The sequence below is a fragment of the Lissotriton vulgaris genome, chromosome 7, assembly GCF_964263255.1.
Source record: "Lissotriton vulgaris chromosome 7, aLisVul1.2, whole genome shotgun sequence".
Lineage (NCBI taxonomy): Eukaryota > Metazoa > Chordata > Amphibia > Caudata > Salamandridae > Lissotriton > Lissotriton vulgaris.
In genome coordinates, this window is record NC_141695.1 from 21,893,111 (window position 1) to 21,911,523 (window position 18,413).

An 18,413-nucleotide genomic window follows, 5' to 3' on the forward strand; every position below is an offset into this window, starting at 1 on the left:
ATGGAGTTGTAGGGAGCTGATGGTAGATGAAAGCGGGGCATATCAGCACTGTTAAATATATCTATTGTCTGTCTAAGATGTTCTACTGGACAACGGAAGGTTCTCTGATATAAAAATCATACATTAAAAAATAGAAGCCTTCTAAACACTTATACATAGGTTACATAGCAGCCATTTAAGTAATTTATCATGTTACCTGCCGTGGCATACAATGAAAAAGTAGATAAAGTAATGCTCTGGTGGCTTTTTTAAAGATATTATTGCCTCAGCAGTGGAGAGCATCAAGAACCTTGAAGGTCCTTTATACCAGTCCCTTGCACAGCGCATGCCTTGAATCAATATCAGAGTTGGTGTGTAAGGGCAGGTGGGCTGGAGAAGAACAAGTTACATACATTCAGTAGTGGTGTTTGTGGTTGGTATTGTATGTAACAGCATATTACTCAACTTTAGAATATACACAAGCGCCAGACTGAACCTAGACAATTTCAACAGCAATGCCTGCACGCTGGGGAGTTATGAGGCTGTGCACAGGCTTTGTGCCAGCCCATAAATGAATGGTTGAAGCCGCATGTAAGCACTAAAATCCGTTTCCTATTTCTTTACATTTCCTCACCCTCAGATGCAGAGCATAGTACATTTCTTGGTGACAGCTTGCTAATCTTTTAACTTGGGATATTTTTAAATGTTAAAGATGCCACTACACAGAACAGGGAGATGGAAGGTCAGTGAGGAATACCTTTAAAATGACTAATACAAAGGTAAGTAAATTGTTCTTCTGATGGATACTTCTAACTTCAGATTGTTCACAGTTACAATAGATACCAGCGCAGTAACTCCCAATGGTGTAGCATCTGGGGAGTGGACTCAGGCCAAAAAGTCCTGCAGGACTAAGGGAGCTAAGTGACCTTCTCGCCAGTACTGGCTGTCTTGGTGGCAGTGCTTCTTGAATACATGCACCGATCGGAGCCTGGCAGATGCGAAGAAAAGACTCACCTGGGCCAGTTCTGTTGTGGCAGTCATGGTCTTGTGGAATGAGATCTCAGTCCCTTTGGAGGATTCTTTGGGGCCAGTGCATAACAGATAGTAATACAGAGGAGAATCCACCTTGGCAGGGTCCTCTTTTGCACAACCTTGTTCTTTTTTGCAGCTGAGAAACTGATGAAGAGTTGATATTTTATCTGATGATCTTTTGTCTGTTCAGTTTAAAAGCTCAATCGTCTCTTTTTGGTTCAAGGTGATGGAGCTGCTCCTTCTTTTTTGAGAGATTAGGGGAAGCAAAGAATGAATGCAAGGCAACTCACTGGCCAACATGTAAGGGCGGCACAGCCTTAGATAGGAAAGCAGCCTAGTTCCTCAACACCAACATGACTGGAAAGAAAGTACTGTAGGGTGGTTTTACCAAAAACACCTGCAGTTCACTCACACATGTATTGATATGATGGCAATAAAGAAGACTGCTCTCAGTGCCCAGAGCCTTGGAAAGTTTGACATAAGGAATTCAAGTCATAGATTCCACACCAGGCAATGAACTGTCCCAGCGGCCAGTATAGATCAACTATGTAGAAGGGCACCTGATAGCAAACCTAACATCCTGGGTTAGCAATTCAAATGTACTTAACTGCTGTTGTTCAATCTCCATGCATAGAGGTGCATACAGTAAAGTTTCAAATGCAAGGTACTGCTCTGCTGCGGAGGCCCCTCAAAAAGTGAAACCTGAATCAGAGGGAAAATGATCAGGCTCAGAACTTTTGGGATCCATAGTCTTCTGGCCATGTCTGGGACAATCAAGATGACTTGAACCCAATTTTCCCTGAACTTATTAACAATCCAAGGAAGGACAGGTATTGGTGGGAAAGTGTACAGGAGTCCAAAACTCCATACTGGCCAGAGTATCTCCCCTAACAAGCACCTTAGCGGAAACTCCAGCAAGCACAATTGCTGACACTGCGTATTACAGCCAGTGGTGAACAGATCTAGCCAGGGATCCCCAAGTGTTCAAAGACACCATGCACCACCTTGAGATGGATATGCCTCAGTTGATCTGCGAGATAAGTTTGTCCATTCTGGCTCTCAAAGATCCTGCAAGGTGGCTGGTGACCAGGAAACTGTTCTGTTGTTCCAGCCACCTCCATAGGCAATGAAACGAGGATCTCCCTTATGCCCTGCTTGTTGCAGTCCCGCATGCACCAGTCTTTCTTCGCTGGACAGCAGGAAGGCCTAGAGGGCAAAGCAAATCGTACTAAAGCTTCAGCAGGGTGACGTAGAGCAGGCTCTGTGGAGGAGACCAGAGTCCTCTGATCTCCACAACCTCTAGGTGCTGTCTCACAATGCAGTAGCAAAACACCTGTCACAACAGTGCGCTCTTGGTGTCTCTCTTGAGACCCGATTGCATTGGGAGAGGCAGCCCTTATACTGAGCCCACTGGAATCTAAGGTTCCATTGCAGAGATCATACATGCCACCTTGTCTTTGTGAATGAGGAGGTTACATGAGGTCAGGAACCCAAGAAAGTTCAGAGCCATCCTCACCAAGACCCAGGAATGATCACGAAACAAAAGGGTCATACCCTGAATGTTCCAAGCTCACTGCAGTGGAGGAAAGGCCACTATGTCCAGAATTGCCTCAATGAATGAAAGTCTCTATTTGGCACTCAGGCTGGACTTCGGCTCATTGATGGTGATACCCAATGATGTCAAGAGTTCAGCCATTACCCAGAGGTGGCCCATTACTGACTGCGGTGAGCCCACTTTTAGCTACTAGCCATCAAAGCAATACGTGTAGTACCGACCTCCAAAGGAGGCCTGCAACCACTGCTATCCCTTTTGAGAGCACTGAGGGGTCATAATAAGCACAAAAGAAATCATAGCAAATTAAATGTGTTCCAGAGCCACCTTAAACTGCAAGCAACACCTTTGGCTCTAAAGGATGAATATATGGAAATACACATCCTTCAAGTCCAGCTACTCCATTTAATCTTGAGCGGACAGGGTCTGAAGCAGCATGAGATTTTGAATTTTCCATCTGCAAAAACGAATTCAACTTGTGAATCTCAGGATATACCCGATGGCCAAGGAAGAAGCATGAACAGCATCCCTTGCCTTTCTCTGAGTCCAGTAGCCACTTGATGGTAAACTTGGAGAGTAAAATGTTTACCTCCTGCATGAGGATTGTTTAATGTTCCTCTGAAATGTGTTCTGGTGTTGAGTTGGGCAGGAAATGAAAATCAGGGTGCAGACCTTTTTTAATGACCTATAAGACTCATATGTCCAAGGTGATGGATCTCCTTCAAGGGAGAGGGTGTCATATGTTATGTTGTTATGTTAGTATGAATTTGTAGAGCACACGTTCACCCCGGGGTTTCTTGGCGCTGTGTGCCGCTGGGGAACCCGTCCTGGCTTTACCTGTGAGATGGTCCCTATTGGGCATCCCCAAGGTGAAGTCAGCATCCCCAGCAGCGAGGGGGCCGTTGTGGAGATTAAGCAAGCTATTGCCCAGAGTTGCAGCGTGGGACCCATGGTTAGAGAGGCACCGAGGCGAGATTTATCGAGCCCGCTGACATTGGTTCCGTACCCTGCCGCGTCGGGAATTGAACCCTGGTCCCGGGCTGACCTCTGCTTCTGGGTCTGCCACCTCTAACCGGTGAGCCACACTTCTCCTGACCCTTACTGGCCTGACATAAGAGAAGGAGGACAAACTAAAGAGTTTGAATGCTGCTACAGCAGGGGAGAGTCACTTGAAGATTGTTGGCCTGCTGTCTCATGCGGTGTCTGTAAGTGCTGTGTCCACCGCCCAAAAGGATTGGACTGGTTAGTGCAGTTACCACTGGCAGGGAAGGGTGAGGCATGCCTATAGGGTAGCCCCTGGAATAGTCTCTGAACTTTACAAAATTGAGGGGAATAGTCAGGGTGCAGGATTATTGTGATACTTCACCTGTCCAAGCTAATGGAAATATGTTTGTTAGAAGGCTCTTGTCTGTTCCGACATCTCTGCCCTCATTCCTCTATTATATGGAATGAGGCTTGTCAAATAAAGAAGACTGTATTAAGCTGGCTCCTCTTAAGCTGTGGCATTTGATGTGCACCAAAGATGAAACTGCCTTAGATCAGGAAATAAATGAAGATTGTTTACAGTCAGATGATGTCCACAGCATATCATGGTTAAGATATGTGAAAGATTATTTTGCCCTGTTAGGGAGACCTGATCTATATGATAGTCCACAAGATACCACACCTATCTCCAAACAACAACAACAGATATATTTCATGGTTTGTCCTCTGCAGTGAAGGGAAGCCAGAGAGTTGTGAAAGCAAAGAGTGTCTGCCTACATCCCATTAGTGACTACAGACCTGATGGAACCTTATTAATTTTTTCCTTTACAGCACTCCCAGAGGTTTTATTTGATGCAGTTCAGATTCAATTTAGTGCACTTCCTGGTCTCATATCCTAGTAAAGGTTGTCACAAGTCTGTTCTCATACCTTGTCCATGTGATTCAAGCTTTGTCCAGACCACACTTCACCTCTTTTTCTTTTGCAATTTATATGTCACACCCAGGAAAATGTTTTTACTCCCACTGTTAAGGACCATGAATATTAGGATATGCCGGTCTGCTTTGCACCAACTACAGCTACTTAAATTAAAACACATTTACATTATGGTGTAGAACTCTGAGGTTGTTAGATTGAGAAAATTGCTGGGGAAGTAAATGCATGCTTCATTGTGGTATTATAAGTGTGCTGGGGGACATTGACTGAACACGGGTTAATAATGTCCAATCTAGGCATGCTGCTTACAAAAGAAGGTTGCATTGTGACTATACTGTATATTTTGTACATGTACTCTGGAAGTTGTAAATCTGTTATAGTCTTGTTTTAAGGAAAACAATTTAAGATGATATACTGAATGAATTTTGGTTTCAAATGAGATACACAGCTTTGCATACCACTGTTTCTTATGCTTACATGTTTTTTAACTGAATAAAGCTTTTTTTGACTGACTGACTGAGAGGGAATTGTTTTGCTTTACCAAATAGCCCCAAAGAGTGATTTGGCTGTCTCCTGAGCACATCGCAGTCAGTCGCATCCAGAACCTCAAGGATCACATACTCTGCTGCACCCTGTCCATCATGAATTATCTGAGGCGGAGAAGCTCCAAGGTCCTCAGGAACCACCAGCAAAATCTGGCCATGTCTCACAGAGCATGCGTGTATGTGCCCAGAAAACATGCTAAATTAATGGATCTAAATACTAGAAAAAAGCCTACATTAATGGATCTAAATACTATGATAGCGGACAAAAACATTATTTTTACAAAAGCATTAATCCTTTTGGAATCCCTATCTGGAGGAGTTGTTGGGAACAAATTAGGATTGACCTTGCTAGCTGAAACCTGCACAGTGAGGCTCACCCGTGTAGGGTGCTTAGTCAGGAAGCCCGGATCACCAGGCGCAGGCCGATATCTTCGGGCTACTGGCTAACTGACAGGCGGGTAAGAGGACCTTGGAGCCGTCAATGCATCAGTGAGGGTTGTATGACGGAACTCTGCATGCATTTACCCAGCATGCCTTTACAACGCAGTCACTATCCCGACTGTGATGTTACCACGCATTACAACTTGCTTTAGGGGGTGCTGGAGTTTGGAATAGTATAAATTACCATTCCCATCGGTGAGGGCGTAATTAAATGGTGACATTGGTCCTGGATGGTCAATTTCTGCTAGAATGATCATTTTTGTCAATTCAGTTCAAATATCTTTATTTCGGCCACCAGGGTCACAAATGTGCAAAAGCAGATACAAATACATGATAAATGGATAAAATAGTACGATTAAGCACAAAGAAAGTTCATAATTTGTATGAAATAAAAGCCAGGATTGATCGTTAAAACAATAAAATTTTATACTGGCACATACAAAATACAATTGGACACAGAGATGAAAAAGTGCAGGAACTGTCATACAGAAGTGAAAAGTGAATGTGCAACACAAAAACCAGTATAGTGCTGAAGGAGAGGGGGTTCCTGCTTCTGAGTATCCACATAGCACCCAAGAACTTGGCTACAGGAATGGTATAAATTAACAACAATTGGTTCTCAATATACGAAGAGCAAAGGAATGGCTGCCCACACACTTAAAAGCCTGCAGGTAGGAGCTACCTAAGGTCTGCAGGGGCAGGCATAAGCTGGACAGACAAAGAGAACATGCAGGACACTCTACAGAAGAAATACACGCAGGGCAAATGTCGGTCTCCCAACTGGATCATTTTGAGGTAAATTCTCTCAGCGGTAAAGCGCCCACTCTGAACTGGAAGTATAGCTTCCTATCCACGGTGACAGTCACCTGATCCCAAAACAGCTCATACCCACAGAGAAACTTAAAATCAAGAAATTCATTAGATAGCTTAGAGGAAGCAGCCTTCCTAGACTCATAGGTTGTTGTAATTGCACAGAAGCGCTGCTTCAATGAGTCCTTAGAGGGAAACAGGTGACAGCTGGATGTTCCCATAATTCGGGCAACCCAAGGGAATAAAGCGACTCTTTGATTTTCAAAAGTCAGGGGACTTTGAAAAATTGATTAGCTTCCATTACGTCCTGAAGGGCTATGACATAATATTGAGCTCTGGGTTAGTCCATAAGCGCCTCTAGTACAGAAAAGGGCGTAATCTAACTTTGCTTGCCAACCCACTTACTCCCAGATCCAGAAAGAGCGGCTATAAAAGGGTGCTATGGGGGAGAGAGGCAAGGTGTTACAGGAACTATTTTTCTGCTCTGGTTAAAACCTCAATGTTGGCAAATCCCCAGCGCTATGCCCTATAACGGGTGATCCCAATGCGTTGGTCTCATAAATGCAGAGCGCTGGTGAAAAGGGTTTAGTATAAGATGCACACTACTCCTTAAGTATTGCCCCCAATATCTATTTGAGCTTCAAGGGCGCATTGTTGACAAGAGGTTTCTAAGACATACAACCGCTAAACATGACGCCCAAGTAAGTGCAAGAGTCATCGAGACCGTGAGCGGGACAGAACTCGTCAAAGCGAGTACGGAGTTTCTGTAGCTTGCTCTGTATCTTGGAGATCAGCAACGTGTTGTTGGCAAATAGAAGAATCAGAGTTTTGACCCTGGCCAGCAATGGAGTGTCCCCTTCGACCTGAGTTAAAAAGGCATCATTTTGTGCATTTAAAGTGAAAAGAGTGTCGGAACCAGTACACAGCCCCAATGAGCACCTCTAAGGACTGGAATCCTAATGGTCAACTGACCCTGTTTCCATTTTTACACTCATGGAGGTGTATTACAACTGACAAAACGTTCAGGGGCATTTCATGTCAATGAGCAACCAAGTCGAAAGTAGATTGTAAGTCGAAAAAGGTAATAAATATAAAGGTTGTCCTTGCTGAAAACAACAGTCCCGCAGTAGGTCAATAAAAACGGAAGGCCTGATCAGTCGTGGAGACTTTCATCCGAAAGCCCGCTTGGTAGGGGCTAAGAATGTCTATCTAGAGTAACCAGTCCTAAATTTTGGAGAGCATGCAACGGCAAAAGACTTTTGGGGACAGTCAATTAAACTAATAGGTTTATAATGACTTGTTTGAGACTTCTCTGTTTTTGTATCAGTGGGTAATACTGCAGCCCCTTCCAAGAATCATGGTTGGGAGCCCCCTCAGCAATGGCGTTAAGCAATGGGTAGTAAATAGCGGGCAAAACCTTCAGATCAGATAGGAAAGCATCAGCCGGGACTCCATCCAACCCTGCGGCCCTTCCCCTACTGACAGCTGATAAAGATTGAACAACGTCAAGGATTTCAAACAGTGGCATAGAAGTGATAGAGCAAAGAAGAGACAGAGTGATGTGACATTCAGCTGATCGGCAGATTATAAGTTATTAAATTAATCGACCCAGTCAGAGGAAGCAACATTATTTGTAGGTTCCAATGCAAAAGTAGTGCAACCAAGATAAACAAGTTGTCAAAATCGGGTAGGGTCTCTATCATCACAGGCATCCTTAAGGGTACTCCACCTCTGCTCGTTCGAGTTCTTTTTAGCATGAGTAATAGCCATCATGTACGCTTTCCTGGCCATTAGGATGCGAGTCATAATCTTAGTTTTGATAGCTCTAACTAGGGCGCGATTGAGCTGACGCCATTCTTTGTTATACCACAGGCAATTCTTAGATATTCCTCTCTTTTTAGAAGTATCAGGAACAGTGAGATACGTCCAAATATGATCAAAGAAGGCTTTGTGGATAGAAATTAATTAATTTGGAGCAATAAGTTGGCCACTCTCAATTATGCCAAAACTTCATTAAGGTCGGCATTCAAGGTCAATAAAATATCGGGGATCTATCAATTGGTTCCACTTTAAGCAGAACTTATAGGAGGTCAGTGCAATGTCCCTGGTGAAAAAGGTCGAACCGGGTTGGAAAGGATATTTGCATAGAGGGGCTCATATGTTGTATTGAAATCTCCCGCCAAAATTAGATATTGTAGGTCAGAGCGCTGTTTAAGATAGCTTTCTAGGGCTTGGAGTGTGCGAGACACCACACCTCCTCTACTCCCTCTGATATAGACATTAATAATGGCTATCCTAGGCTTTGTCCCGCAGAGGAGCTCAATGGCCATAATGTCAGGTTGTTCAGTATGAAGTTAATGTATTTGATACACATAGCTAGGCCACCAGAGACTCTACCCCTCCGGATAGGAGTTGCAGAAATAAATAAGTTAACCCCTTCGATGCTGATGACGAGCTCATCTCGTCATCAGCCACGGGGGGCGTGTGCGGATGACGAGCTGAGCTCGTCATCTAACGCGGCTTTTGAAAAAAAGCCGCGTAGCGCGGAAATAACCGCCGCAGCGATGCGGTTAACATAACAAGGCTTGAGACAGCGTCTCTTGAAATTAGCAAATGTCATGATCTTTCATGAAAGCATTACAGTCAGGCAATGCTAGCTTGGACCTCAGACAACCCACGTTCCAGGAAACACGGAAGAACTTACTGGGTTCTGGTTTTGCAGATACTCGCTTGATATACTGGGCTAAGATATCTTGTTTGCAATGTGCAAAACAGCATTGGTGGAAGAATGAGGATTAAGAGAGATCAAGATAGTGGTGTTAAGCACATCGGTGGTCAGGGAGCTTTAGTTGGATTTAGGCAAGACATCAGTGAGGCGAGGACAGTTTGATCAGCCCACTTGCCTCTGACAAATGGAATTGACTAGAAACTGGTGTCAAAGGCACCATCAAGTTAGAACACACACAAGTTGCCCCCTGAGTTAATCAGTTTAATTGAGAGATGAGGAGTGGCTGTCCATTGCCAAACTAGGATGCGTATCAGCATGGTAGGCTGGCCTGGAGTACTTAAATGGGATGTTAGAGTGGCTAGGCAAACAAGACCTAGCATCAAGGGCCAACAGATTGCTAACCAAGTCCATATTGCTAAAGGTTAATTCGACCATGTCATATTTTGAGTTGGCATTTACTAATCTTTTGGCTCTAATGATGTTGAAGCGGATGACTGAGTGACATCCCCTAGCGTGCCAGATCCAATGTATTGACCAAGGCCCATTATCGCGTGAATCCTAATCTACCAAGACGGTAATCTCATCCTTAAGCAGGCCAGAATAAAGGAGAACTCTTATTTGGATCCCATTGTATCATGGTGTTCCCGGAATATACCCTTACTACACTAGACTGGTCCAACAGCAATGATAATCCTTGCAGGTGGCTTGTCTCTGAGACTTGAAGATTACGTACATGCTCCAGTTCCCAGCCAGGCTATGAGTAATTTATAAGTCCTGCACCATGTTCTTTGATACGCCAGAAGACGTCTTTAACTGGACAGATGAAATAAGACACCTGAAACCTCATTCTCCACCACAACATGACTCAGACTCATCGTCTGGAGAATCCAGCCATATCTGGAAAAATCAGAAAGACAAACGAAGACACCGGTCCTTATCTAATTAGCGCTCCAAGGCCCGGGACAAAGAACGAGAAAGGACTCCCGCCGCGGAGGCTTCTGACCCTCACAAATGATCAATACTGTTTACCAAGGGAATGGATGCTGAGACTGAACCTATTTTCTGAAATTGCAGTTTCATGCTACAACACAGGGGCAGGTACACAAAGTGATTTACTAAAACCCTCCACAGTGACACTGCGATGCAGGGGTGTTTGGAGATCCATTGGATGGGCTCCATGTTGATCCCCTGTTGGGGTCGATGGGGCTCTCCATCCATGATAGATGTTTCAATCATTATGAGGTACTGTGGTGGGGTGGTTTTATGGGGTTTAAGTTGCTTATTCTGACTCGCTGCATAGTCATTGATATTCCAGGGCAATGCTCCTCTGTCTCACTGAGACACCGCCTATGGTCGCTACATAACATATGTATTTGTGAAGAGCACGTTCCACCGTATGTATCTTGGCGCTGAATAACAGCTGTTTCTTGTACCCGACCTCAGATGGATGAAAGGCTGAGAGGACCTGCCTGGATCTGAACCTGTGACCATGAGGGCAAACACAGACCCCTGCAGTGGAGGCATTAGTCCACTGACCCATCAGACCCGGCCTACATACTGATGCTGACACAGATTGGTGTGTCCCTATCGGATCAGGTACATGTTGTAAGCTGGAAAGTTAGAAGCATGTTAAATAAAGTTAAGCGAGGAGCGATACTCCACTAGGCATAGTGGTCAAAAGCAGACATATTGCTACTGCAAGAGACGCACCTCATGGGCACCAAGAGTTCCTGTCTGGCCCGGTTTGACTATGCACATGTCGTCCATGCAGGATTTGTAAGGGGTTCACGGGGAATAGGAATCCAAATACACAGCAGACTACCATTTACATTTATTTGCTCGTGGGTAAACCCACAGGGAAGATACATTCTGGTCACATGGTTCTGTCATATGAAAACGTAGTGATTGGCAGCTTCTACGCCCCTCGACCCTCACCCCTCTGCCAAAGCTTTATTGATCGCCTAATAGATGTCTGGATGCTCTCACCCGAGGTACTCTAGGCTATGGGAGTAGATTGAAATGATGTAATGAACATATCCAGCAACTGATGGCGGCCCTCTAGGGCTAAATAGAATCCACGAGGATTGCGGCTGAAATATTGGGTCGATATTTGGAGGGTTCATCACCCACATGATGCAGGATATACTTATTACTCCGCGGCCCACGATTCTTACTCCATGATAGATTACATCTTCATCCCAGACCGTTATACCCAGAGAAAACTAGTCGCCACAATCTTGCCCCAGAGGTTGTTGGACCACTTTCTGATTGCAGTATAGCTGTTGATCAGCCCACGCCAGGCCCCATTTCGATGGAGACTCTCTCCATGGCGCCTACAGCACCAGGCCTATAGAACCCACATTCATAACGCACTGACAGACTACCTTGCCCTTAACACTGAGACAGCCTCTTCTCCTGAAATATTATGGGAGGCCATGAATCCCACCATTCAAGGAGTAGACATCAGTTATTGCATTGTGCAATGTAAGCACCATAAACGTAGCCTACTAAAACTAGAAGCCTGATGTTGTCAGTGGCAGTGATCAGGGCGGTTTCAGTGCTGTGGTTGATGCAGAATTCGGATTAGGAGGAGTCCAGAACATTGTTGTTCTGCTGGTGTTCCATGAGTTGGCGGTTGATGGCCTTTTCAAGGTCTTTGGTGGGAGAGAGGAGCAGAGAGATGGGATGGTAGTTCTTGAGTTTGGTGGGGCTTGAGAAGGGTTTTGACTTCTGCATGTTTCCATTCTCCGGGGAAGGTGACATAAACTATTTATGTGTTATGTTATGGTGTTACTATCTTACAAAAGTGTCAAAATTATTATTTTATCTATAGTTCTGATGCTATTGGTATGTCGTCACTGATCAGTCATTTTTTAATTAAACTTAAGTTTTCAGTTGATCTAAGGAAAATTGCTTTGACTCCTTCTTATAATCATTACGATTTTGCATTTATATTCCCTTCAATTCAGATTCTCAAGCAAGAAATACAATGATTCTCATTCAGTACGATTGTTCAACCATTTGATATCTGTTGTCGCTTTAGTCTATTCTCAGTGGCATTCAGCATGGTATTACATGTTCAGTGTACCTATTGTCCTTACTGTAAATTCAGGTAGTGATCTTAGATTCTTTGTCACATGGTGCACTTTCCCCAAATAAAAGCAATGCCTCAATATCAGCACAGCAGGAAATCTGCTTGCTACTGAGGTACCCTAAAGGTTTAATGATAGGAAAACAACCAACCCGAAAAGATTGATATGCGAATATCAGTAGCGCACGCACAATAAACCTTGAAATCAAAATACATAAAGTCTTGAAAAAGCTCGCCTCCCCAACTCCCCAGAAAACAAGGCAATTGTGGGACAAAATCAATTGTGGTTGTATAGTGAGACCTGAAGTGAAAGCACTGACATTTTACATTTGTGAAATTATAGTTAATAACAAAAGACCGTCCATTAACAATTTGAAATTTGTAAAGGCCAGTTGAAGCAGAGTCATGTATAAAACAGGATCCCAGAAAACATGCATTGTATAAAATAGGATATATAAAGCCAGGCAACACCATAAAGAAACAAAGATTATGTTTTAAAGTAGCAGCAATGAAAAATATGAATGGATAAGAACTAATGGCCTATCTTCACTGACAACAAGCTAAAACGCCAACAATAAGTATAGTCTTGAAGAATTAGTATCAATTTAATTTATACCTGAACCGTTGAATTGAATTGGCAAAAGCAGACCAATTCTTACACTGAGATTAAGGAGGTTTTTTTTTTTAAATAAACCTACAATCCCAAAAGAATTAATCACTGGTGTCACTGCTCCAGTAATACTGCAAACTTTAAAAAGAAAGACCATCCTTTTTCAAGATATCACCGCAATGTGTTAGTACTCAAAAAATGAGAAGCTTTAATACATTTGTACACCAGGGATAGCCAATGTAAAAGACATGCTTGAGTCTAGAGGGAAATGTGCCTTTTCAGTAGATGGACCACCAGATTTCGAATACAATGTAAAACTGTAAAATTGAAGAAAGGTTCTCTATGTGCACCTTAAGGCACTTCCCATTGCTCTACTCAGGTCAGTGATATACATGATCTGTGCATCTATCATACATTCATGATTTTAACTGATGTTTTTACCTTCTTCAGATTGTCTTTGCTTCTTTAAGGGTTCACATTCACATTTTTTAGTTATCTTCCTTTTTGCACATTCTGGTCGACAGACTCCTAAAAAAGGGAAAATATATTTATGGGTTTTAAGAAATGCTTTAATTAAAACCTATCATGTAACTATGGCAAAAGGCATGCTACTTGCGACGCCCTGTTCAACTTCCCACCAGTCCTCATTGCTCTCTTTTGGTGGCTATGATATTAATACTGCAAAGATCAATGATTTGGATTGGCTCATCCTTGGACAAACAAGGTACTCAACTTGGTATACTACGCAACTCTATGATTTGTAAACTGTCATGTCAAGGCTGTAATCTACAGGTCACCTCATGACCACAACTAAATAGAGAAGATCTTCTTCAATGGATGTACAAGTTGTCGAGGCGGTGAAGGGCTGCTACATTTCTATAGAGATATACATCCTTGCCATTCAATTTTAAGATGTTTTACTTTCCTCAGAAAAGGGCGGAGCGTAGTAAGTCAAGTCAAGTCAAGTCAGAGATTTATATAGCGCGCTACATACCCGGAGGGTCTCAAGGCGCTTGGAGAATGGTTGGGAGTTACTTGTCGAATATCCAAGTTTTAAGTTGCTTTCTGAATGCTAGGTGGTTCTGAGTGAGACGAAGGTGAGTGGGGAGTGAGTTCCAGGTTTTAGCTGCGAGGTAGGAGAAGGATCTACCTCCCATGGTGGTTTTATTGATGCGAGGTACGGTAGCAAGCGCTTGGTTGGAGGATCGTAGTTGGCGGGAGGGGGTGTAGAAGGAGAGTCGTGTGTTGAGGCATTCGGGTCCAAGTTCGTAAAGTGCTTTGTGCGCGTGGGTTAGGAGGCGGAAAGTAATCCTCTTATTGACGGGGAGCCAGTGGAGGTTTTTCAGGTGATTAGAGATGTGGTCATTACGTGGGATGACTAGTATGAGTCTGGCTGATGTGTTCTGGATGCGTTGGAGTTGTTTCTGGAGTTTTGCAGTGATACCGGCGTATAGGGTGTTTCCGTAGTCCAGGCGGCTGGTGACCAGTGCATGGGTGACCGTTTTTCTGGTTTCGGTGGGGATCCAGCGAAATGTTTTTTTGAGCATGCGAAGGATGTTGAAGCAAGATGATGAAACGGCGTTGACTTGTCTGTTCATCGAGAGTGAGGAGTCCAGGATGACGCCCAGGTTCCGAGCGTGGTCCGTCGGGATGGGTGCTTTTCCAAGGGCCTCTGGCCACCAAGAGTCATCCCAGGCGGAGGGGGAGGTACCTAAGATAAGGACTTCTGTTTTGTCTGAGTTAAGTTTCAGACGGCTGTGCTTCATCCACTCGGCTACATCTTTCATTCCTTCATGTAGGTTGGTTTTGGCTGTGTTAGGGTCTTTGGTGAGTGATAGGATCAGTTGAGTGTCATCAGCGTAGGAGATGATGTTGAGGTTGTGTTGGCGTGCGATGGCCGCGAGGGGGCTCATGTATACGTTGAAGAGGGTGGGACTGAGTGAGGACCCTTGTGGTACGCCGCAGATGACTTCAGTGGCCTCTGAGTGGAATGGTGGGAGGCAGACTCTCTGGGTTCTTCCGGTGAGGAACGAGGTGATCCATTCCAGTGCTGTTCCTTGGATTCCGATGTTTTTGAGGCGCTGTAGAAGGGTGCTATGGCAGACTGTGTCGAAGGCTGCGGAGAGGTCGAGGAGGATGAGAGCGACTGTGTCTCCATTGTCCAGTAGAGTTCGAATGTCGTCTGTTGCTGCGATGAGTGCGGTCTCAGTGCTGTGTTTGGCTCGGAAGCCGGACTGTGAGGAGTCGAGGGATTTGTTGGTTTCGAGGAAGGCGGCGAGCTGGTTGTTGACAGCTTTCTCGATGACTTTGGCCGGGAATGGGAGGAGCGAGATGGGGCGGTAGTTTTTGAGTTCGGTGGGGTCAGCTGTGGGGTTTTTCAGAAGGGCGCTGAGTTTGGCGTGTTTCCAGCTTTCTGGGAAGGTGCCGGATTTGAGGGAGCAGTTGATGACGTCTCGGAGGTGCGGTGCTATAATGGAGTCTGCTTTGTTAAAGATGTGGTGAAGGCAAGGGTCTGAGGGGGATCCTGAATGGATGGAGTTCATCAGGCGAATGGTGTCCTCAGTGGAGATTGGGTTCCAGTCATTAAGGATGTTCAAGGGGGGTGAAGGTCCTGCAGAAGGTTGGGTGGGTTGGTCTCCGGGTCGGTTGTCGAAGCTGTTGTGGATGTCTGCGATTTTGTTGTGGAAGAACGAAGCTAGGGAGTCGCAGAGGGCTTGAGAGGGGGTGATGTCGTTGGAGTTGGCTGAGGGGTTGGTAAATTCTTTGACGATGTTGAATAGTTCCTTGCTGTTGTGGGCGTTGTTGTCTAGTCGGTCTTTGAATGCGGCTTTCTTGGCAGATCGGATAAGTTGGTGGTGTATGCGGGTGGCGTTTTTGAAGGCGTCCCTCGTGCTGGTGTTTGGGTCTTTTTTCCAGGCCTTCTCGAGGGAGCGACAGAGTTTCTTTGATTTCTTAAGATCATCGTTGAACCAGGAGGCGTTTTTGCTGCCTAGTTTGGTTTGACGTTTTTTCAGCGGGGCTAGGATGTCGGCGCTGTTGGATAGCCATTGGGTGAGGTTAATTGCTGCTTGGTCGGGGTTTGAGGAGTGGGCAGTGGGGTTTTGAAGAAGCGATGAGGAGATCTGGTCGATGGTGATTTTGTTCCAGTTTCTTCGCAGAGTAGGTTGAGGAAGGTTGTGGGTTGTGGTCTTATTGTAGGTAAAGTGTACGCAGCTGTGGTCCGTCCAATGGAGAATAGTGGTGTGACTGAAGGAGACATGTTTGCTGGAGGTAAAGATAGGGTCGAGTGTGTGACCTGCGATATGGGTGGGCGTAGTGACAAGTTGTTTGAGTCCGAGGTTGGCGAGATTGTCCAGAAGGGAGGTGGCGTTGCTGTCATTGCTCTTTTCCAGGTGAAAGTTGAGGTCTCCCAGTAGAATGTATTCCTCGGAGGGGAGGGCGTGTGGGGTGATAAAGTCAGTGATAACGTCGCCGAATTGTGCGCGGGGTCCTGGAGGTCGGTAGAGGAGTGTGCCTCTGAGTGTGGTCTTGGGGTCGGTGTGGATCTGGAAGTGAAGGTGTTCGGCGCTGGCAAGGTTGACGTCTGAGCTGGTTGAGATGCGGATGGAGTTCTTATGTACGATAGCGATGCCTCCTCCTGTTTGGTCGGTGCGGTCCTTACGGATGATCTTGTAGCCTTCCGGGATGGCAATGGTGGTGTCTGGGGCAGATGAGGCGTTCATCCATGTTTCTGTTAGGAAGGCGACGTCAGGAGAAATGGTGTCTAGTAGGTTCCAGAGGTCGATGGCGTGTCTGTGGACTGAGCGGGTGTTGTGCAGGATGCATTTTAGGTGGTTGGAGTCAGATATCTGTTGTGCGATCGTGGATGAGGAGTTTATCTTGGTGCCGTCGAACTTGCAGGAGTAGCATGTTAAGGGTCCATGGGTGTGTCCAGGAGCGGCTTGGGCGCAGTTGGGGGGTCGGCCGGGGTTAAGGGCTAGGAGGGTGGAAGAATCGTATGTAATGCGGGTGGGCAGGGCATGGCATGGACCAGGGGGTCTGGCGCTGGGCGCGGCTTTGGCGCGGACGGGCGCAGACGGGCTTACCTTTGGCGCACCTTCGGCGCGGCCGCAGCGCGTGGACACTGCGCGTACGTCCATTCGTCATAAATGGAGTGTGTAGAGGGTGGGGCGAGGGGTGTGTCAGCAGGGAGGCGGGAGCGGGGTGGAGAGGCGGTGCTGGGAGGCAACAACAATAAACAAAATGGCAGCGATCCCAAAGCCAAGCAGGACGAGGCTGGGATATTAAAATGTGGACACAGAGGAAGCGTCGCAATAGCCAGCAAAACAATTTAAACAGTTACAGGCAGCAGTGCACAGACAGATTCTAATACAGATAATTAGTGCGCCGCTCAGCGTCTACAATCGCGCTGCTATGCTATGCTAACGAGGCACAAATGAAAGAAATAATGCAGGGTCAATGCTAGCACAGGGCAGCGCTTTAAAATTCTTTTTTCAGTCTGGCAATGTGGCGATACGATACCAGCATGGGAGCAAGGGAGCAACCGCTTCTGAAGAGGTTCAGGACGGTCACAGCGCTAGTGGCCGAGGGAAGAGGCTATCCTTACTGTGGGAGGGGTGTGTCAGCAGGGAGGCGGGAGCGGGGTGGAGAGGCGGTGCTGGGAGGCAACAACAATAAACAAAATGGCAGCGATCCCAAAGCCAAGCAGGACGAGGCTGGGATATTAAAATGTGGACACAGAGGAAGCGTCGCAATAGCCAGCAAAACAATTTAAACAGTTACAGGTAGCAGTGCACAGAGAGATTCTAATACAGATAATTACTGCGCCGCTCAGCGTCTACAATCGCGCTGCTATGCTATGCTAACCATATGAACCCATTTGTGAAAGATTTTTCTCAGTCGAGAACAAACGGGAAACAAGGTTTAAAATATGCCCTAACTATAGACCAGGAATGCCTTGTCATTGCAAAGTTTCCTCCTTGTGGGTGAATCAGATGTAGAATTCTCTTACACCGGGGCATAATATTTGACCATGCAAATGTCTTGTAAACCTCAGGTGAACAAACCCACATCCTGAAGTGTTCCTTGCCTCGAAGCTTAGAGAAAGAGGATTCCCCCCTTTTGAGCTCAAAGGTGTCACTAAAGCAATCATCTCTCCTCCATTGGTTTATAGCAAATCGATTGATCTGAGCCTCACTAAGTAAATGCTGGCTAAACAGAAAACTTTCAAAACACTACTGCCAGTCATGTACTGGGCCAATCACACAATATCAATATCGTGGGATGAATCTCCAATATTCTGGCTGAAGTATGGATGTTTTAAAACAATGTAAATAGGTTGCCAAATACTATTGTTTTTGATGGAGATTAAGGCTAATGTTTTAGCACTGCTATTTTTTACTATTACCGTGGGACTTCCACCAGGACGACGGGAAAGATTCAAGCATGTGAATCTATAAAAGATACAATACTGGAGAAACAATAAAAACAAAACTGGCCAATGAAAGAAGATCGCTGAAAGCCCCTATACACCAGTATATTATACATATACATTTAGCAAAATCAAAAGGTCGTGGTGAATGCCAGACTTAAAAATGTCACCCATGCATTTCGAGACAAGCTCTTGCCCATCAGGAACACTAACTTTTATTATTATAACACCCTGCTTTGGGGAGCTGGGGCAGTCTTTGGAAAAGTGAAAAAGTGA

General features: G+C 45.3%; 1 protein-coding gene across 2 annotated transcripts in view; it reads right to left on the reverse strand.

Moving 5' to 3' along the window:
* Positions 1-18,413, reverse strand: part of SIRAL2 (SIR2 antiphage like 2) — a 748,558-nt gene that overhangs the window by 256,592 nt on the left and 473,553 nt on the right. For both annotated transcript variants that reach the window (XM_086928446.1, XM_086928445.1), the window contains exon 10: positions 13,148-13,234. In XM_086928446.1, the coding sequence (XP_086784572.1) occupies positions 13,148-13,234 (87 nt within the window). The remainder of the gene's footprint in view (positions 1-13,147; positions 13,235-18,413) is intronic.